We start from the raw sequence: 22,559 nt of genomic DNA, 5'->3' as shown, positions 1-22,559 counted from the left end.
AGGCGGCGTGAAGTTTCACAGTCGGCACTGATGACAGGCCGTGTGAATCGCATGTTTGTGTGCATGTGAAGCTGTTTCTCGATGCTGAACATTTAGAAATATGAACAAACCCAAAGCGAGCATCACGAATTCAACAACGTTACAGATTCAGAGACAGTTTTCAAAACTCGACAGTTTTCGTGACACGTTTGCACGACAACAAAACGTTGTGAGGTTCCAGCCGAGAGGATTAGGAAACTATAATTGTGCTCAAGTATTTTAATTTTCTACTACTTCAGCCAAGTATGTGCACACATGCAATGAGTCTGACTCTGGTTTAAAGTTGCTCTCGAACCAGGACGAAGCTGCACAAAGATGGGGAAACACAAACACAGGATGCTTCGAGAGATATGCAGCGGGACTTTCACTTGTGATGAAGTCTTTCATGGGGAGGTTTGGTACTTCTGAGTACTTGCACACGTGGCTGCACCGCATCCTGCTCCGTTTATTACCCACGAGGAAGAGAATAGGTGCAAACCACAGAGGAGAGGTGAGAACGGTTCAAACAAAGATAGACAGAGCGAGAAAGAGGGAGCGAGCGAGGGAGGGAGGGAGGGAGGGAACGAGGGAGGGAGGGGAAGACTTCTCTGAGGGAGTGAGAGAGAGAGAGAGAGGTAGAAGTGCTCAGCCGGCGCCGGCTCCATCCTGTAACCTCGCAGCTGATGCACAGGAGCATGTTAGCGCCACAGAGCCTTAGCCGCAGCCGGGACTGCAGGACCCATAATGCACTGGGACACCCGGCAGCCAGCAGGTCAACCACCTGGGAGCTACAGGTACGGAGGAAGGAGAGAGTAAAGGATGGACAGAGATTGACAGGGAGAAGAGGATGGATTGGGGAGCACAGAGCAGAGAGGATGATGGGAAATGTAGTCTGGATGTGTTTACGGTGTTTGGTTTATTGCATCAATATCCAGAGTGCACAAAGCGAGAAGCTCGGAGGCTTGAGAGAGAGTTTGAAGGAGGGATGGTGTCACTGAATGCAGTCACAGTATGGGATCATTAGTCACTCAGCTACAGCGGGAAGCAGGTATCGGGGGTGGCTCCATGACAACTGCGCATGTGTGTGTGAGTGTGTGTGTGTGTCCTGTTTATGAGACTGTTTTGTAATTTCCCTCTGAGTGGATGACGAACATTCGGGAGCCCTGCTGACATGCTCACACTGATAACACCCCTGTTCTTTCGGATGTTGTTGTAGTTTACTTTTGTATTTATATACTGCATTTCCCAGCATGCCTTTCATTAGGATTAAAGCAAACGCCCAGAGAACGAGCCTGAACGTGCTCCATTCAGCTGTTGTTGAGTTTAAGAGGGAGTAACATCTGTGAGTGGATCAATCTCATCACAAGTGGCACCTTCACAATGTTTTATTTATTATTACTCCTAAAGGTTTCAAATAGATGCAACATTTCCCTCGGCACGGAAAACAAAATACTTTGGAGATTAAAAACAAGTGAGCGTTTTAAGAGGTGTGAACTAATAAAGATCCCGACACTGTTGTGTTACAGGATGACGTGCCGATCAAGGAGATCAACATCACCAACCTCGTGAAGGAGGGGTCAGAGAAGGGCGACCCGCGACAGTTCGAGCTCCGCAAAGTCCTGGGACAAGGCTCCTTCGGCAAGGTGTGTGTGTGTGTGTGTGTGTGCGTGTGTGTGTGTGTGTGTGTGGTTGTACGAGGTACTTCTCCACAGTCAGTGTGTTACTACAGGAAGCACCAGCAGGAAGCAGTGTTCCGCTGTGGACGTATTTTACACACCTGAAAACATCAGTGCGCTATATTTAGGATATTTTCACCTCGCTGTCGGTCAGCCTTCCAGACGGGAACTGAACCCGTCATCCCCGCTCTCTTTGAAGCGCTCGAGGCAGCGGTACACCGGCAGCTCCGTGATCTGTGAGGTGAAATTACTGTTTTTATCAATGGAGTCTGGCGTGTTAGAAGAGACACATGACGGCTTCAGTTCCCCGTCTGGAAGGCTGACCGACAGCGAGGTGAAGCGGTGAAAATATTCTAAATATAGCGCACTGATGTTTTCAGGTGTGTAAAATACGTCCACCGCAGAACACTGCTTCCTGCTTCCTGCTTCCTGCTGGTACTTCCTGTCTGCTTCTCCAATCTGCAGGTAACAAGCCCACTTCAAAAACATCCAAATTATTCCTCTTAAGTGTGTGTGTGTGTGTGTGTGTGTGTGTGTGTGTGTGTGTGTGTGTGTGTTTTTGAGAACCCGTTGCCATGGAGCCGGCAGAGGGCCCTTCACACCCGCTCAGTATCATCATCTTTATGAATGAACAATTAGCCTCCAGCTTGTGTGTGTGTGTGTGTGTGTGTGTGTGTGTGTGTGTGTGTGTGTGTGTGTGTGTGTGTGTGTGTGTGTGTGTGTGTGTGTGTGTTTGCTTGTTTATGTTGAATCTACATAAATATGACCTAAAACATAAAGAAGGCTCACACAAACAAACTCCCCGGCACGTAAACACACACACATGCTCTGATACACCCCTGACACAGCACGGAGCAATCACACAGTACATTACACTGCTCACACACACACACACACACATAAATACGTCATTGTTCACTGTGTGTGTGTGTGTTCAGGTGTTTCTGGTGAGGAAGGTCACAGGGCCAGACGCCGGTCAGCTGTACGCCATGAAAGTCCTGAAGAAAGCAACGCTGAAAGGTACAAAAAGAGACAAACTGTCTTTAATATCTTCTTAAATACAGACCTTGTTGTCTGAAAACTCTTAACAACACATTCATGCTTCACACTGTTGCACTGACATGTTCCTTTATTACCATAAACACACACACTCAATCCCACACACACACACACACACACACACACACACACACCGTCCTGCTGTCACAAACACTCACTAGAGCACCAAAGAATCAATGAGTAATTAAAACATGTTGAAATATAAAGAATAATAAAATATATTATTTAATAAATAAATAAATGTGGAAGTGTATATATATATATATTTATATTTATATAGAGAGGAAATAAAAATAATAAGTAAATACAAGATCTGGAAGAGAAATAAATACATGTATTTATTTAAATAATTTATTTAAAAGACAAATAGCAGTCGATATAATCCTCTCTCTTTATTTATTTATATAAATATATTTATATAAATATATTTATATAAATATATTTATATAAATATATTTATGTAGAAGTCTGCTGAAGATCTTTTGCTCTCTAGATTTTGTGAATTAAGTTTCAGGTAGTAAATCGTTCACAAGTGTTTTCAGTGTGTTTGCTCGCCGTCATCGCCCAAAGTGGAATTTCACACCTTATCATGAGACCAGATCCAAAGAGCTGGAGGGGGGGGGGAGGAGAACACCTCCCTAAAGTCACACACCACCTGGTGGTGGAATCAAACACAACATGCTCCTTTGCTTCCCTCTCACCTGCTGCTTTCCCTCCTCGTGGTGCTTCTGCTTATGTGTTCTCGTGTGTCTCCAGTGCGTGACCGGGTCAGAACAAAGATGGAGAGAGACATCCTGGTGGAGGTCAACCATCCCTTCATCGTCAAGCTGCACTACGGTGAGTCGCCGGACGACAGGCGAGGCATCGCTCCTCTTTGAGCTGCAGACGTGGAAATGTTCAGCGAGCGGGACACTTCTCAGAGCTCATCTCAATGATTTCCTTTCTCGCTCAGCGTTTCAGACGGAGGGGAAGCTCTACCTGATCCTGGACTTCCTGCGCGGAGGAGACCTCTTCACTCGTCTGTCCAAAGAGGTAACTTTGAGGATTCAGCCTGTTTGGAGAACATAACGGGGACCTCGACCGTCACAGTTATAATCAGGAACTTATTTTAGTACACAAAGCTTTATTTACTCTCTTTGCTCTGATTAACGTTTAGTGACGGTAAACATCGAGCACATTGTTCAAACGTACAGAAGCAACGCAGGTTTATTTCAAAAATGTCAAAAAGACATCGAATGCATTAAGAAAAGAAACAAAACGTTTATCGTGAGTTTGTTTTAGATATTTAATGATAGTTAAAGATGAGAGACGAACCGAACACGTGAGCGTGCAGAACCAAATAAAAATATACATAAATATAGTGTCAATAAATAAATAAATATAAATATTTATATAATATATACTGTCAATAAATAAATAAATATAAATATTTACATAATATATACTGTCAATAAATAAATAAATATAAATATTTATATAATATATACTGTCTATAAATAAACAAATACAAATATTTATATAATATATACTGTCTATAAATAAATAAATATAAATATTTATATAATATATACTGTCTATAAATAAATAAATATAAATGTTATGTTTACATATTATGTAGTGTCTATCTACAAATAGTCTCAGTAAGTTAAGTTGACTTCAGACTAAGACGATGTCTTTTTAAATACTTTCTTATATTTTCAAGCTGCCTGTCCACTTTCTGCACATTGAAGCTCCACACAGACGCAATGACTCGTCGTCGTGGCTGTTTTTCACCTGGTTTTTGTATTTTAAACGTCATCGTCCGGCACGACGAACAATAAAATGCATTTAGTGAAAACTGAAGTTGTGCTGCAGGTGATGTTCACAGAGGAGGACGTGAAGTTCTACCTGGCAGAGCTCGCGCTGGCCCTCGATCACCTTCACAGCCTGGGCATCATTTACAGAGACCTCAAGCCAGAGAAGTAGGCACACACACACACACACACACACACACACACACACACACACACACACAGTCATGCTGCATTATAGATGTTTGTCTGCAGACATTTCCTTTAGAAAGAATATAAAAAGCATTTCTGTTATTTCAGCATCCTGCTCGATGAGGAGGGACACATCAAGCTGACTGGTGCGTAATATTATACCTACACTGTGTGTGTGTGTGTGTGTGTGTGTGTGTGTGTGCAACAAAACTTCCTCTTAATTTAAAGTACCTCGTAATTAAAGCTGTCAGATAATGTAGTGAAATAAAAAGCACAATCTTTAGTAGAAGCTTAAACTTCGCAGCATTTAAAGAAAAGTATAAAGTTTCATTTTACAATTTTCGACGCTTTTATCACGTTATGATTTCTTTGTGTGTTCAGACTTCGGCCTCAGTAAGGAGGCGATCGACCACGAGAACAAGGCCTACTCCTTCTGTGGGACGGTGGAGTACATGGCCCCCGAGGTGGTGAACCGGCGAGGACACACGCACAGCGCCGACTGGTGGTCGTACGGCGTGCTCATGGTGAGAGGACGCGGGCGGGGATCGTTGAAACTGCAGGATGAACTCGTGATGTGTTTCTTTAGATATTATTATCCTCGGTTCTGCAGCAATAAGACACGAGGACATTTTAAAGTTCTGACGCTGACGTGAATAAGACTTAAGATCTTCATCACGCCTCAGTTTTGGACTCTTCTGCTCTGGACCGCTGTTAGTCTAAGAACACATCTAACATGAAATACATTCGACTTCTGACTTCTGTGTTGCTGTAAAGAGTTTCCAGCTTTGACCGTGTTTGTTGTTGTCTCTCAGTTCGAGATGCTGACGGGAACGCTGCCGTTTCAAGGCAAAGACCGGAAAGAGACGATGACCATGATCCTCAAGTAAGACACTTTATACGTTACGCTCGTATCCGATCTCCACCTAACGGCTTTTATTACAGCTTACTGTACATCCTCCTCCCTCCGCCGGGTTTATAACAGAGCAGATAAAGTGCAGCACTCAGGAGGAAGAGGAGGATGATTGCAATTTATAACGCCGAAGGAGGAGACGGTGGTAGAAGAATCAGACGGGAGGAGAAGCGAGAGGGAACATGAGCGCGTCCGGCTCCCTCTGTCGTCTCCACGTGTCTGTGTGGAATCAAGCTGAGCCGGCACTCTGCAGAGCGCTGACCGTGTTTCCTGTGTAGCACGTCGCCGTCTTTCACATGCTTTCAGTCCGTCCGCACTGATTCCTGATCTTTGTGTCTTTGTGTCTTTGTGTCTTTGTGTCTTTGTGTCTTTGTGTCTTTGTGTCTTTGTGTCCGCAGAGCCAAGTTAGGAATGCCCCAGTTTCTGAGTTCAGAAGCTCAGAGTCTCCTCAGGAACCTTTTCAAACGCAACCCCGGCAACAGATTAGGTAAAGGTTTGTGTGTGTGTGTGTGTGTGTGTGTGTGTGTGTGTGTGTGTGTGTGTGTGTGTGTGTGTGTGTGTGTGTGTGTGTGTGTGTGTGTGTGTGTGTGTGTGTGTGTGTGTGTGTGTGTGTGTGCGTGTGAGACAGAGGACTGACAGCGGATGTTTGTTTGCAGGAGCTGGACCAGACGGTGTGGAGGAGATCAAGAGGCATCATTTCTTCAGCACCATCGACTGGAACGTCAGTGTTTGATAAACTTTATGAGTCTTTAAGTTTACTTCATCAGCCAGAGGCTCAGGATCATTTCAATGTAAACATTCCTTTCATTCTCTTTCCTCTCCCGGTAGAAACTCTTCCGCAGAGAGATCCCTCCGCCCTTCAAACCGGCTGCAGGACGGCCTGACGACACTTTCTATTTTGATCCAGAGTTCACAGCGAAAACCCCCCGAGGTACAGATGCCCGTCAGTCCGCACGCCCCCGAGCTGAACCTGAATAAAGTCTGATTTTGTTGAGTGGTGAGGTTCAGCAGCTGTTTCTGTGTTTGTGTCTCAGACTCTCCGGGGGTTCCTCCCAGCGCCAACGCCCATCAGCTGTTCAGAGGATTCAGCTTTGTGGCCATAACAGAAGAGGACACACAACCACTGCCCAGCACTATTGTGCAGGTACACACACACACACACACACACACACACACACACACACACACACACACACACTCGCATGTTTAGCGTGTCTCAGAGTGAAACCTCGAGTTAGATGCTAAACAATCTTTGTGAAGCGTTAGTGTCACAAAGTGCAAAATAAACAGGTTTTTAAAAGAACATTTAATTACAATAAAAACTAAAAAAGCCAAAAGAATAGAAACTAAAACCAAGATCAAATAGAAATAAGGCATAAATAACGAATAAAAGTTACAGGTGCAGTGTAGGAAACATAATATATATATATAATATATAATAAACTGTATACTATATATATTAATATAATAATAATATAATATATATATATATATATGATATATATTATATATAGATATTAATCTCCTCTATATCTATGTATATCATATCTGTATGCTCTCTGTATATACGTTATCTGTCTCTCTCTTGTCTATCTCATCCTCTCTGTCTCTGTCTCTGATCTTCTCTCTCTCGCCTCTATATATCCCTCTCTACCTCTCTCTCCCCTGTCTCCTCTCTCTCGCACTCTCTCTCTATCCTCTCCTCTCTTCCTCTTCTCTCTCGTATCTCGTTAAAGATATTAAATAGATATAGAGTGAAGATATATAGAGGAAGGATATAATAGATCTATAATATAATATAAATTATTAGATAATAATATAGATAAGATATATAAAGATATTAATATATATAAGATATATAGATATAATATAATATATAAATATAATATATATAAACTATATTATTTATTAATATATATATACAGTTTATATATATTATATATTTATATATATACTTATATATATATATATATAATATAATATAAATAAAAATGTTACAATATTTTTAAAACCTATTTATTTAATTTGGCTTAATTAAGTTAATCCTCATTATGTTCTTTATTAATCCTCTAATTATTATTATTATTATTATTTTTAATGGTGTCGGTTTTTTACTTTCACTTTTATATATAATATATATTTTAGCATCAATTGTCTTTTTATTGCTTAATTTTATTAGTTCTTTCGAAACATTTCAAATCAACACATCTGGAGATTCACGGCGTTCACTGGACAGGAAGTGGATCCCTGCTGCACGGACACAAGTCGGGGTCTTGAGCTTCACTAATTTATTAATACCTCGCCCAGTGTGTCCTGGAGTTACTGAAGAAAACACATCAAATCATCTGTAACTCTCACTTTAATCCAAGTCTCACTGTTTAAAACACGCGTGACCACACACTCGCAGGGCCGAGCAGCACGCCTGCGTTAGCGTGAGGCTGTTTCTTTGTAGACGGATGTTTTGACATCGTGAAGGCCTTCATCCCTTCATGATTATCATCGGTAATAATTGTCCTGACGTTTGTGTCTTTGCACGCAGCAGCTGCACAGGAGCACGTCTCAGTTCTCAGACGCCTACGAGATCAAAGAGGACATCGGCGTCGGCTCGTACTCCATCTGTAAGCGCGGCATACACAAAGGGACCGGCATGGAGTACGCCGTCAAGGTGAAACACAACCTCCACGCGGAGTCCCAGCGTCTGCGTTTAGCTGCCTCTTGTTAACCGTGTGCTCTGCTTCAGATCATCAATAAGGCCAAGAGAGACCCGACGGAGGAGGTGGAGATCCTGCTGAGATACGGACAACATCCCAACATCATCACCCTCAAAGACGTGAGTCTCATTACATATCTTCATCTTCATTCTACCTGGAGGTGTTTATCTGCTACGTCACTCAGTCGACCTCAGCGTGTGTGTGTGTAGGTGGTGGACGAAAACTAAATGGTTTTTATGACTCACTCATAATTACTAGAGTTAAAAATATCATCCTTCACTTGAATCACTTCTTAGAAACTCGAGGATTATATCTGCATATATAAACAAGGTGCATGTTGGGTATTAATTATGTTATTCTAGTTTTAATTTAATCTGCTGCTGTAAAACTCACATTTCCTTGAATGGAATCAATAAAGTTTTTCTTATCTTTTCTTAAATATATATTACTCAAAGGTCTAGAACTTAATATATAAACAGTAAATGTAACGTTTGTAAGTTTTGTCCTCACATTTCTGTATTTGTGCTGCAACTGATTGTTCGGCATTTAAAATGTCAGAAAATACTAAATCATATCATCTCTAATCTGCACGCTCAAAACTAATGTTTTTATTAAATGAAACAAAGGTTAATAATCTGTATTATTAGTTTACTTATTAAGTTTCTGTCGTCTTAAAAGAGCCAGGTGTGAAGCTGCTGCTTTGGTCTGAGAGAGTAAACTGAACCTTGTCGTTCGTCCGTGTCGTAGGTGTACGACGACGGCCGCTCGGTGTTCGTGGTGACGGAGCTGATGAAAGGAGGCGAGCTGCTCGACAAGATCCTGCGACAGAAGTTTTTCTCTGAGAGAGAAGCCAGCGCTGTTCTCTACACCATCACCAAGACGCTGGAGTACCTGCACGTGCAGGGGGTACGTTTGTTTTTACCTCCCGACAACATCAACATGCAGCGCGACGCTAACGCCACGCATCTCTCTACAGAGCCGTGTGCAGGTGTATCTCACCTCTCTGCAGAGCAGTGTGCAGGTGTATCTCACCTCTCTGCAGAGCAGTGTGCAGGTGTATCTCACCTCTCTGCAGAGCAGTGTGCAGGTGTATCTCACCTCTCTACAGAGCCGTGTGCAGGTGCATCTCACCTCTCTACAGAGCAGTGTGCAGGTGCATCTCACCTCTCTACAGAGCAGTGTGCAGGTGCATCTCACCTCTCTACAGAGCAGTGTGCAGGTGTATCTCACCTCTCTGCAGAGCAGTGTGCAGGTGTATCACACCTCTCTACAGAGCAGTGTGCAGGTGCATCTCACCTCTCTGCAGAGCAGTGTGCAGGTGTATCTCACCTCTCTGAAGAGCAGTGTGCAGGTGTATCTCACCTCTCTGCAGAGCAGTGTGCAGGTGTATCTCACCTCTCTGCAGAGCAGTGTGCAGGTGTATCTCACCTCTCTACAGAGCAGTGTGCAGGTGTATCTCACCTCTCTACAGAGCAGTGTGCAGGTGTATCTCACCTCTCTACAGAGCAGTGTGCAGGTGTATCTCACCTCTCTACAGAGCAGTGTGCAGGTGTATCTACCTCTCTGCAGAGCAGTGTGCAGGTGTATCTCACCTCTCTACAGAGCAGTGTGCAGGTGCATCTCACCTCTCTGCAGAGCAGTGTGCAGGTGTATCTCACCTCTCTACAGAGCAGTGTGCAGGTGTATCTCACCTCTCTGCAGAGCAGTGTGCAGGTGTATCTCACTCTTACAGAGCAGTGTGCAGGTGTATCTCACCTCTCTGCAGAGCAGTGTGCAGGTGTATCTCACCTCTCTGCAGAGCAGTGTGCAGGTGTATCTCACCTCTCTACGAGCAGTGTGCAGGTGTATCTCACCTCTCTGAAGAGCAGTGTGCAGGTGTATCTCACCTCTCTGCAGAGCAGTGTGCAGGTGTATCTCACCTCTCTGCAGAGCAGTGTGCAGGTGTATCTCACCTCTCTGCAGAGCAGTGTGCAGGTGTATCTCAACCTCTCTACAGAGCAGTGTGCAGGTGTATCTCACCTCTCTGCAGAGCAGTGTGCAGGTGTATCTCACCTCTCTGACAGAGCAGTGTGCAGGTGTATCTCACCTCTCTGCAGAGCAGTGTGCAGGTGTATCTCACCTCTCTACAGAGCAGTGTGCAGGTGTATCTCACCTCTCTGCAGAGCAGTGTGCAGGTGTATCTCTCTACAGAGCAGTGTGCAGGTGTATCTCTCTACAGAGCAGGTGCAGGTCTACCGAGCAGTGTGCCGGGGGAAAACACCTCTCTGCAGAGCAGTGTGCAGGTGTATCTCACCTCTCTGCAGAGCAGTGTGCAGGTGTATCTCACCTCTCTACCGAGCAGTGTGCAGGTGTATCTCACCTCTCTGAAGAGCAGTGTGCAGGTGTATCTCTCTACAGAGCAGTGTGCAGGTGTATCTCACCTCTCTGAAGAGCAGTGTGCAGGTGTATCTCACCTCTCTGCAGAGCAGTGTGCAGGTGTATCTCTCTACAGAGCAGTGTGCAGGTGTATCTCACCTCTCTACCGAGCAGTGTGCAGGTGTATCTCACCTCTCTGCAGAGCAGTGTGCAGGTGTATCTCTCTACAGAGCAGTGTGCAGGTGTATCTCTCTACAGAGCAGTGTGCAGGTGTATCTCACCTCTCTACAGAGCAGTGTGCAGGTGTATCTCACCTCTCTGCAGAGCAGTGTGCAGGTGTATCTCACCTCTCTACAGAGCAGTGTGCAGGTGTATCTCACCTCTCTACAGAGCAGTGTGCAGGTGTATCTCACCTCTCTACAGAGCAGTGTGCAGGTGTATCTCACCTCTCTACAGAGCAGTGTGCAGGTGTATCTCACCTCTCTACAGAGCAGTGTGCAGGTGTATCTCACCTGAAGGTGTTGTTATGGTATAAAGTCCGGTTCTTTACTTCCCTTCATGCGTAACGACGACGTCGTGGAAGAAAAGAAACACAAGGAGATGCATTGAGAAGTGATTTAGGTTGAATCTTAAAGTTCATCTCTGAAGGAACAGTTGATCCTTGAACACCTGACTTCCTGTGTGCAGGTGGTGCACAGAGACCTGAAGCCCAGTAACATCCTCTACGTGGACGAGAGCGGGAACGCAGAGTCCATCAGGATCTGCGACTTCGGTTTCGCCAAACAGCTGAGAGCAGAGAACGGGCTGCTGATGACGCCGTGCTACACCGCTAACTTCGTCGCACCCGAGGTACGAGATCTTTAACTCCGTCTGCATCCTCATCATCATCATCATCATCATCATCATCATCATCATCATGGTCGCTCTTATTCATCATGTGACTCCAAATGGCAGTGAATCAAATTAAACTGAAATTACGTATTAATGTTTGCACACACGTACGGGAATCTTTCAGTGTCTCTTGATTTAATTTCTATTCTTTGGGTCATAAATAATTTATAATTAATTAATTAATTATAATATAATTATATAATAATATAATTTATAATTAATCCATCATAATAAAATAGAATTATCTAATAATAGAATTTATAATTAATTAATTATAATATAATAGAATTATATAATAATATAATTTATAATTAATTATAATATAATAGAATTATATAATAATATAATTTATAATTAATTAATTAATTATAATATAATATATTATTATATTAATTAATTTGATTAACAAAAGGAAACTTTTATTTATGCAAAACTTGCACAAATAACATTTTTTAACTAAAAGTATTTCTTAAGTTCTCAGTGACTTTGAGAATAACTTAATAAAGTTCAAGTAATACAAAATTAAAATGCTGCTTGTCACATAAATAATTTGTATTTGTCAGAAATAAAGAAATATGCACAAATAACTCATAAACTGCAGTTTTGGTTGATTTGTCTAAATACTGCAGAAGGTGCAGAAGCCGTTAGCTGCCGTGTGAGAACAGATGTTTGTATCAATGAACTGAAACAGTTTGTTTACATGAAGCTGATGTTGTCTTGTGTTTGTGTTCAGGTGTTGAAGAAGCAGGGTTACGATGCCGCCTGTGACATCTGGAGCCTGGGAGTCCTGCTCTACACGATGCTAACGGGGTGAACACCTTCACTGTACAATATTCAGATAAAGAATCTCATGAATGCGTTCTGATTAGTGACCAACGGTGCTGAGGATTACACGCTGCAGTAAAACCTCAGCCTGTAACTCAGAGGTTAGAATAATAACAGAGAAGCTTTGTTGTCTTTACACAATCTGCTTTTCATTCAAGGTCTTTTATATCTGAACAAGAAACCTGACAATGACTGGATTTAATATTTATTTAGAACTTTAATTGAATTAGTTGTACGAGTGTGTTTGTGTGTGTTATATGAGATGAATGTTTTTCTACATGGTGAAAAGACACATACATGTAATAAACTAAACTAAAAGTATCTAAATGTGAATCTTTTCTCCAGTTTCACCCCCTTCGCTAACGGTCCAGAGGACACGCCGGAGGAGATTTTGGCTCGTATCGGCAGCGGGAAGTTCTCCCTCACTGGAGGATACTGGAACTCCGTCTCTGCTGAGGCCAAGGTGAGAAGTGACACTCATCACTGAGGGGACAACTAACATGATATACTTCTTTATACTTCTCCACTTCATCTCAGAGGTGTTGCACCACTACATGTGTGTGTAAGTGACTGAAGGACCGAGTGTTCCAGGAAGTGTTTAAAAAGCCTCTTGATCAGCTGGAAGATGAGACAAAGATACAAAAACATGATCTTATAGAATCTGATGCAGCGTGTAGATTAAACTACCAACAGATGTAAAGGAGGGGAAACATCTGCAGCAGGAACATGTAACACACACATTAATGTAACACACACATTAATGTAACACACACATTAATGTAACAGGAACATGTAACACACACATTAATGTAGCAGGAACATGTAACACACACATTAATGTAATGTAACACACACATTAATGTAACACACACATTAATGTAACACACACATTAATGTAACAGGAACATGTAACACACACATTAATGTAACACACACATTAATGTAACACACATTAATGTAACAGGAACATGTAACACACACATTAATGTAACACACACATTAATGTAACAGGAACATGTAACACACACATTAATGTAACAGGAACATGTACCACACACATTAATGTAACACACACATTAATGTAACACACACATTAATGTAACAGGAACATGTAACACACACATTAATGTAACACACACATTAATGTAACAGGAACATGTAACACACACATTAATGTAACAGGAACATGTAACACACACATTAATGTAACAGGAACATGTAACACACACATTAATGTAACAGGAACATGTAACACACACATTAATGTAACAGGAACATGTAACACACACATTAATGTAACAGGAACATGTAACACACACATTAATGTAACAGGAACATGTAACACACACATTAATGTAACAGGAACATGTAACACACACATTAATGTAGCAGGAACATGTAACACACACATTAATGTAACAGGAACATGTAACACACACATTAATGTAACAGGAACATGTAACACACACATTAATGCAACAGGAACATGTAACACACACATTAATGTAACAGGAACATGTAACACACACACATTAATGTAACAGGAACATGTAACACACACATTAATGTAACAGGAACATGTAACACACACATTAATGTAACAGGAACATGTAACACACACACATTAATGTAACAGGAACATGTAACACACACATTAATGTAACAGGAACATGTAACACACACATTAATGTAACAGGAACATGTAACACACACATTAATGTAACAGGAACATGTAACACACACATTAATATAACAGGAACATGTAACACACACATTAATGTAACGGGAACATGTAACACACACATTAATGTAACGGGAACATGTAACACACACATTAATGTAACAGGAACATGTAACACACACATTAATGCAACAGGAACATGTAACACACACATTAATGTAACAGGAACATGTAACACACACATTAATGTAACAGGAACATGTAACACACACATTAATGTAACGGGAACATGTAACACACACATTAATGTAACAGGAACATGTAACACACACATTAATGTAACAGGAACATGTAACACACAACACACACATTAATGTAACAGGAACATGTAACACACATTAATGTAACAGGAACATGTAACACACACATTAATGTAACAGGAACATGTAACACACATTAATGTAACAGGAACATGTAACACACACATTAATGTAACAGGAACATGTAACACACACATTAATGTAACAGGAACATGTAACACACATTAATGTAACAGGAACATGTAACACACATTAATGCAACAGGAACATGTAACACACACATTAATGTAACAGGAACATGTAACACACACATTAATGTAACAGGAACATGTAACACACACATTAATGTAACAGGAACATGTAACACACACATTAATGCAACAGGAACATGTAACACACACATTAATGTAACAGGAACATGTAACACACACATTAATGTAACAGGAACATGTAACACACACATTAATGTAACGGGAACATGTAACACACATTAATGCAACAGGAACATGTAACACACACATTAATGTAACAGGAACATGTAACACACACATTAATGTAACAGGAACATGTAACACACATTAATGTAACAGGAACATGTAACACACATTAATGTAACAGGAACATGTAACACACACATTAATGTAACAGGAACATGTAACACACACATTAATGTAACAGGAACATGTAACACACACATTAATGTAACAGGAACATGTAACACACATTAATGTAACAGGAACATCAGCTATAATATAAAACATTTACTGCATATTCAGTACTTTTATGTATGTACTTTAACTACAATAGGATATAAAGGAGGTAAAAACATCTACATTGTAACATTGTGTGACCTCTGACCCCCCCTCAGGATTTAGTGTCCAAGATGCTGCACGTGGACCCTCACCGGCGGCTGACGGCAGGTCAGGTCCTCCGACACCCCTGGGTGACACACCGAGACCAGCTGCCCAAATACACCCTCAACAGACAGGACGCGCCGCACCTGGTGAAGGTATTTCATCACGAGTGTTTGTGCTGAACAATAAAAGCGTTTAGATGCGAGAGAGAAGTTCTCTCCGTTTGTAGAGATTTGTCCTAAAAACATTTGATTTGGACTCAGGTAATTAATGACATTGATGGTATCTGTTGTGATTATACAACGTGAATTTATCTTTCAAGTTGCTTGTTCAGATTATTGGATTATCACAGTCTCTGTGTCGTCCTCCAGGGTGCGATGGCCGCCACCTACTCGGCGCTCAACAGGAACGTCCCCCCGGTGCTGGAGCCGGTGGGCTGCTCCACTCTGGCCCAGCGGAGGGGGATGAAGAAGATCACCTCCACCGCTCTGTGACCTTTGACCTCCCTCACCTCTCAACTCTGACCTCGCTCTGACCTCCACCGGACCCCCCCCCCCCCCCCCACTCCCAGCCTCTTCCTGTTTCTGGTCTGGGGGGACAGACTACTGATGGACCCAGGAACCGCTAAACGCCAAATAGGAACGCAGAGACCACCGCCCCCGCTCCCAGCCCCGCCCTCCGTCCTGCACCTTAACGGACTCTTCTGATTGGCTGGTTATCTCTCAGCGTCACCGAGCTGTGATGAAAACCTGTTCCTGTCTTTGCTTCGGACAATCAGCGGCGCCCTCGCAGACCCGGAGACGGAGCGCGCGTCAAGAGAATAAAAGTACTGTATTTATTTACTTCGGGGGAAATCTGAACACAGGAACACGGTAATCTAACGTCTGCTTTCAAAGCGCTGGGGTCGTTGTTATTATATCGTTGTGACGCTTCTGTAGATCCGATATTTAAACCTCAAGTAGCCTCCGAGATCTCGGCGTCTGCAGAGACGCAGCCTCGGCCTCAAAGTGTTTAAGATTCGCCTGCAGAAATGAAAAATCAAGACTTATGAAAGGGGACGTGCACCATGTTGTATTCGGGTCATTGTAGGTCGAACAGAATAATTACGGAGCCGGGGGAGGGGGGGGATACTCCTACACACAATATTTACATTCACTCGAAGAGAAACCTGAATATTAACAGAACTCGCCATCTGCTCCGTAATTATTCACTTTTTTAATCGTACAATGGCGTTAATATGGCGTCGTGGAAACATTTACTTCAATCTAAGTTCGCACTTGATGTTTTTGGGATAAAGAAAAGACTCTCAGGAGCATGCTTTTGTTTTGAAAATGTATTGTGTACGTCTCACACACAGAGAGACTTCCTGTTATCAGTATTTCAAGGTGATGTGTTCACAGTCCATCAGACATCAGTCATTCGATGACGTATCTCTCCAGACTTTGTTTTAAACCTCGCGATGTTTAGATTCTTCCCGTAATGTACAAAAATGTTTCCTTTAATCGTGAGATGAACCCGAAAATTAGAACCTGGGAACAAATGTTGATTAAGATTAAGCCTTAATATTGTTTTTTTGTTTTGCACGAGGCAACTTTGCATCCTGTGGCGCCCTCTGGTGGCAGCACGAGGGTTTATATATGTGGAAGGTATTTAAAATTATGCAACGTTAAAACAGTAAACTGCACAATCTGGACTATCCTCGTATTCGATTCACTAATCTGGAGCTTGGAACTAATTTATGCAAAAAACAAGGTGGAAGAAGTACTCAGATATGTAACTATTAAATAAAATAAAGTAAAAGCTGCAATACCACAGAGTAATAAATACACTTCACTCATTAAGCAGAAAGGTCTGTAATGTATATAATGTACTTTATATTCTGCGGGGTAGGTCGATAGTAACACATCATAATTTATTTTATTTGATAGCTTTTTATATTTTGTAGTAATTATCTGAAACAATTAGAGAGTAAAAGTATCAAGTAACTCAAATTGTACTTTGTGAGAACATAAAGCATCTTTCCGGCCCGTAAAACAATAACTTTGTGTGTTATATGTGCAGCTTTAAGACGTGTCCGTACATTTAAATGACATTTCAAACATCCTGAAAGCGGCTTTAACTCGAGGAGACGTTTGCACGTGGCCGCACATCTCTGTCCTGCTGAGGAGCAGCGTCCTCGTCTTACCTGGAATCAAGGTGACCTGGTTGGATGTTTAAATTTAAGAAAAGACGAGAGAGCTTTTAAACAATCTGAGAAGACTTGACCTTGTGTGACCTTCTTCTGTACGAGCCGACTGATCATCTCTGTGCGTGCCGCAGACGGGAGCCCAACTGTAAATAATTAAACGTACGAGCAACTCAGGTTTCTATGAATCAAGACAATGCATTTTTTTAATATATCTAAGAGGAGAGAGGTGTACAGAGAATAAAATAAGCACACAGATGTGAGGAGGTGAGCAGGACTCGAGGAGGCGTTTATCAGACAACCTGACGGCTCCATTTTGTCTTTTGTCTCAAACGTCTCGTTTAGTTTCAGACGTCCGGAGGCGTCTTGTCTTCGTGTAACGATCTTCCCTTTAAACTCAAAGTGGAGCAGGAAGGTAAACTCATTTAAACACCTTTATATTCAGAACTGTTGGAGGTTCAGCAGTGAAGAAATTAAAGGCTTTATTTATTAATGCAAGTTTATGCAAAATCAGAGGTCGGGGGAATCCTGACTTCTCGTGCCTGATGTGCTCCTAAAACACTGGATACTACACTTCCCATAGTGCAACAGGGGAAAGGGAATATTGAATAGCTGCTAAGTGGAAGACGTTCTAGGAAATGATTGACCTGTGAAACAAAGCTTAGTTTTGGGTGCACTGGCCCTTTAATTACAACACACATATTCGCTGAACAAACCTCAGACTGAAGACAACCAGCGAGCACGAAACTCAAACAAACTCTGTCCTGCGTCCTCCAAACATCCTGTAATCTTTCTGTGAATGATTAGAAACTGCTTCCTCTGCTCTTCTGAATGTGCGTCAACATAAAGGGATTACTGCTCTATAGATTTTCTTTTATATATAATATGAAATATATAAATGTTGTTTGCCTCGTCTATCGATGTACAGCTCTGGGATAAAGGAATGTAAAAGGATTTGTTTTCTGTAATTATGAACTGGGGAATAGCTTTCTTCTTCTTCTTCTTCTTCTTCTCTTTCTTCTTGTCTCCATCCTCTTCTTCTTCTCTTCCTGATCCTGTCAGCGTTCAGCCCTGCTGCTACGCCAGCTCTCTGTTTTTGTACCTGCAGCGAGAGTTGGACTTTCTATTAAAAACAATAAAAAGGATAATCAGCTGATCACACGCCGACTCTCATTGAACAACTCATGGTTTGCAGACGCTCAGATTTTAAAGGGTAAATTCACCCAAATTACAAAAGAAACTTTATATTCCTTTGTGGTGAAGTAAGAAAGAAAGAACTTTATTTATTCCTTCATACGACACAGAAAATAAAGAGTTTCATGGTGAGTACAACAACACAACACTTTAAAGGTCAGAGGTATGTCCCTTTAATGACACAAAGATCATGTTACAACAAAACATACAAATTACAAAGAACAAGCTTTTCAAAAATAAAAAGATTGTTGTGTTTATATTTTCAATCGTTGTTTCTTCGTCCAAAAGAAGAATATTCACGGTTGGTTTGTTTTTATTTCTTTATTCCGGTTACATAAAGAAATGAAACCTTTCTTCATAATCTCACGGATTAATTCAGTGAACAAAGTGTCAGATCTTCTCAACGTTCAGTGTTTTCATCATCGTGCGTTGAGTTAAATGTTTTCACTTGAAGATGTGACAGATCATCGCGTGAAGACAGAAAATATATCTTTGACCACAAAATCCTTGTAAATAATAAAACGAGTCCAAAGTATCTGATTTGTTTTGAGGGCGTTAAAACCAAAAAGTGAGAAACTTTAAATGAACTTCACTTAATTCATTATTTTAAATGTCTCTTTGAGTCCAAACTTTGGTATTTTTTACTTCTTAAACAACTTAAATGATCGTTAAAGATTTAAAACAATTCAAATGTAGCCGCGTGTTCTTCCTGCTGAGCCAAATATATAACATATCTTTAAACGGATTAGAGTTCCACAGTTCAGTCGCTGTTCTTCTGTTCGTCACATCTTTAATTGTAGTTTGAATAAAAAAGATTCTGCACACTTCGACGTCCTTTTGACATCTGAGCATCGAAAGCTTCAGAAGAAAAAGACGAGACTGTAGTTTCTGTAAAAACGTATTTCTCTGTACTGACAGATCTGTCAGCTGGTAGAAGCTGGAGACACTAAACCTGCAGCTGTTCAGTCCAAGATGGAAAGAAGTCTGTGGACAGGAAGTAGAAGTCTGTGGACAGGAAGTAGAAGTCTGTGGACAGGAAGTAGACGTGTATGAAATGTGAGAAAATGGGACTTTAAAGCAGCTGCTGCCTGCAAACATCGCTTTACATTCTCCTCAGTGCCGTGAAGCTGCATGAGTTACTTTCTTCTACTGCAGCTGGAATAACTTGATCACAGAACATACAGTATATAAACACACACACACACACACACACACACACACTAATGAAGAAGAACAAATAGAGCACGAGCTTCTTTTACAACCTGGGTCTTATTCATATTGGAGCATAATCACAAAAGTAAAAATGTTTTGGTTTGAGCTTGAAGTGAGGATTCTGCTGTTTAACGCCGTTATAAATCATAATACATCAAAACCAAACATTTACAGACGTCACAAGATAAACTGGAACGGTGCACAGGTCAAACTTTTCCTTTACATGAAGTTGAAACAAGACCCAAGTTATGAACAAATTAAATATTCCTTCAGCTCTCTCAACAACAGCCAGTTACCGAAACGTTTTGTCCTCGTGTGACGAAGACAGAAAACTCCACAAGTTATAAACAACTTGACGTTCAGCTCCGACCCGTCAAAGATGATGAAGAGGTCACTGAGCTTCTGCTGCTTTAATCTTAAACGCACAAAACAAAACGTGTCAGAAGTCGGAGTCGTCCGTGGCAGAGTTATCGGCGTTGGCGGAGACTCCCGCCGCCTGCAGGTTGCTTTCATCAGACTCCTGCTTCTTCTTCTTGCTGTCGTTCTTCATGTGAACGTTCAGACCTCTTTCAGTCATTTCGTAGATCTGACACCTGGCGCAGTAGTAGGGCGACACGCCGACGTGCCTGAACTGATCGGCCAGGTACGACACGAGCGACGTGAAGCCTTTGTTGCAGATGTCGCAGCGAGGGATGACGCCCCGGTGCTCCTTCTCCAGGTGTCTCCTCAGACCCCACCTGGAGCCTTTGTACCCCGTCATCTCCGCCGGGCAGAGGAGGCAGGTGAACACGGCGTCCTGGTTGGCGTGGCGTTTTGTGTGTGCGTCCAGTTCGATCTGAGAGCGAACCGACTGCTGGCACGACGAGCAGAAGAACGTCTTCTTGGCCTCCAGGAGGTGCATGTGTTTTAAATGTACGGCCAAACCGGCGGCTCTCTTGAACAAGCGGCCGGGCTGCGGGCACAGCGTGCACATCAGCTGTTTTTTATCGGAGCCCAAGTTCATCCCCATCACTTCTCTGTAGTCCTCTCCGAGCTCCAGCACGCACTTATTGCTCACGACCTCCTGCTGCTTCACCTCCTGCAGCTGCTTCACCTCCAGCTGCTTCACCTCCTGCTGCTGCTTCACCTCCAGCTGCTTCACCTCCTGCTGCTGCTTCACCTCCTGCTGCTGCTTCACCTCCTGCTTCACCTCCTGCTGCTTCACCTCCAGCTGCTTCACCTGCTGCTGCTTCACCTCCAGCTGCTTCACCTCCTGCTGCTGCTTCACCTCCTGCTTCACCTGCTGCTGCTTCACCTCCAGCTGCTTCACCTCCTGCTGCCGCTTCACCTCCTGCCGCTTCACCTCCTGCCGCTTCACCTCCTGCCGCTTCACCTCCTGCTGCTTCACCTCCAGCTGCTTCACCTCCAGCTGCTTCACCTCCAGCTGCTTCACCTCTAGCTTCCTCTTCTGCCTCGGCCTCTGAGGTCTGACCGGTTTGGACATCACGGGTAAAGGAGCTCTGGCGCTCTCTCTCGCCGCAGGATGGTTAATTATCGGCTTTTTGGCCGGGAGCGATCGATCCACGGACATCGTGAACTGGTAGCTCTCTCCCTCCTCTTCTGGATTTGAATACTCGATGACGTAAACGCCGTCCTCCTCTTCCTCTCCGGCAACCTCGTCCTCAGCAGGCATCGAGTACTCCACCTCGTAGCACACTGCAGCGTCTTTATCCTCCGCGATGTGCGTGTCGTCTATCCTCACAACTGTTATCTGGTCCAACCCGCCCACGCCGTCCCAGCTTCCATTTCCTGACCCGACTGAGGAGGACGACGCTTTTCCTGCAGGCCCAGCTGTGACCGCCGAGTGTTCAGCAGACGTCTAAACACGAGAAAACATTATTGATTTTGTGTTTTCAGGGACCAGAAACACCCAACAGAATACACACGATGTCTTTAATCAATCAACAGACGAATATTTATTTTATTTCATTCATTGGCAAATAAATATTTGCCAATGTTATTTAGGAATATCCCTGCAATGTTATGTTCTGTTATTGTTGTGTTTGTATGTTTTGTGTTTTCCTAGAGAGTGAAAGTAACTAATATGTAACAACACTGTTGGATATTAATCTTTCTTTCCCTCTTTAGTTAAAAACAATAAAAACACAAAATTGCAGGGATACTTAAAATATCCTATTTTATAGGCTTTCATATGTTTTGTCTGCAAAATCCTTAATTTCTAACAACAGTAATAAATGTTGTGAAGTTCAAGTTCAAAGTGGAGTTGAAGTATAAATAGCAAATGTGTACTTAAGTAGAATATATTACTTGAGTAAATGTAGTATATAATATTCTGTTGGAGTGGCTCCAGAGAGAATCTTTTAAATAAAGGTGCACTCACCATGATCCTGCTGCTGAAGTCAGCCATCACGACCAAACCGCAGCTAACGTTAGCTTAGCAACAACGTAGCTAACGGGACTACAAGTTTACAGCCGAATATATGTGATATTCTGCCTCCCTTGGCTATTTATCTGTAATAACAATGAGTTGAAAGGCACATTAAATGTTCGGAAACAGAAGATAATTGAGCTTTACTCGCTGCAGGAGGTTAAAAGGTGTCGTTCTGGAGCTCAGCTTCTCCAAAATGTCTATTTTCTTTCTGGGAATACAAAACACCAACGGCTCCGCGGAGCGACCTCTGCTCCC

The 22,559-nt window shown here is 42.4% G+C and overlaps 2 protein-coding genes across 6 annotated transcripts in view; one reads left to right on the top strand and one right to left on the bottom strand.

Moving 5' to 3' along the window:
• The window catches only part of LOC115004708 (zinc finger protein 32-like), a 26,285-nt gene extending 3,726 nt beyond the window's left edge, over positions 1-22,559 (bottom strand). For 2 of the 4 annotated variants that reach the window (XR_003831874.1, XR_003831873.1), the window contains exons 1-3: positions 22,254-22,559; positions 21,168-21,731; positions 19,855-20,981 (exon numbers count right to left, since the gene is read on the bottom strand). Coding sequence is in view for 2 of the 4 variants with exons in the window: in XM_029426390.1 (XP_029282250.1) it covers positions 20,313-20,981; positions 21,168-21,731; positions 22,254-22,280 (1,260 nt within the window). In the remaining 2 variants the exon portion in view is untranslated. Of the gene's footprint in view, positions 1-18,810; positions 20,982-21,167; positions 21,732-22,253 lie in introns of those variants that run through there. The other 2 variants (XM_029426391.1, XM_029426390.1) reach the window with 2 other exon arrangements.
• On the top strand, positions 1,352-18,628 carry LOC115004707 (ribosomal protein S6 kinase alpha-3). 2 transcript variants are annotated; one of them, XM_029426389.1, is made up of 20 exons: positions 1,352-1,661; positions 2,633-2,714; positions 3,510-3,590; positions 3,706-3,785; positions 4,608-4,714; positions 4,844-4,881; positions 5,117-5,259; positions 5,548-5,618; positions 6,044-6,132; positions 6,302-6,366; positions 6,474-6,576; positions 6,680-6,789; positions 8,188-8,310; positions 8,386-8,475; positions 9,104-9,262; positions 11,399-11,560; positions 12,336-12,412; positions 12,773-12,890; positions 15,297-15,437; positions 15,654-18,628. In XM_029426389.1, exons 2-20 carry the CDS (start codon positions 2,684-2,686, stop codon positions 15,774-15,776), a joined length of 1,911 nt encoding a protein of 636 aa, XP_029282249.1. In that variant the 5' UTR covers positions 1,352-1,661; positions 2,633-2,683; the 3' UTR covers positions 15,777-18,628. The 2 variants fall into 2 exon arrangements, with proteins under 2 accessions (XP_029282249.1, XP_029282248.1); XM_029426388.1 differs by having other exon boundaries at positions 8,185-8,310.

This window comes from Cottoperca gobio, unplaced genomic scaffold (assembly GCF_900634415.1).
Source record: "Cottoperca gobio unplaced genomic scaffold, fCotGob3.1 fCotGob3_170arrow_ctg1, whole genome shotgun sequence".
In the NCBI taxonomy this organism is placed as follows: domain Eukaryota; kingdom Metazoa; phylum Chordata; class Actinopteri; order Perciformes; family Bovichtidae; genus Cottoperca; species Cottoperca gobio.
The sequence above is the reverse complement of the archived record's forward strand: the minus strand, read 5'-3'. Positions and strand labels throughout refer to the sequence as shown.

Bases quoted from the DNA above. Each gene is read 5' to 3' on its own strand.
- LOC115004707 (XM_029426388.1), top strand. From the start codon at position 2,684: ATGAAAGTCCTGAAGAAAGCAACGCTGAAAG. The intron at 4,715-4,843 runs GTAGGCACACAC...CTGTTATTTCAG, and splicing joins AGAGACCTCAAGCCAGAGAA to CATCCTGCTCGATGAGGAGG. The intron at 9,263-11,398 runs GTACGTTTGTTT...TCCTGTGTGCAG, and splicing joins AGTACCTGCACGTGCAGGGG to GTGGTGCACAGAGACCTGAA.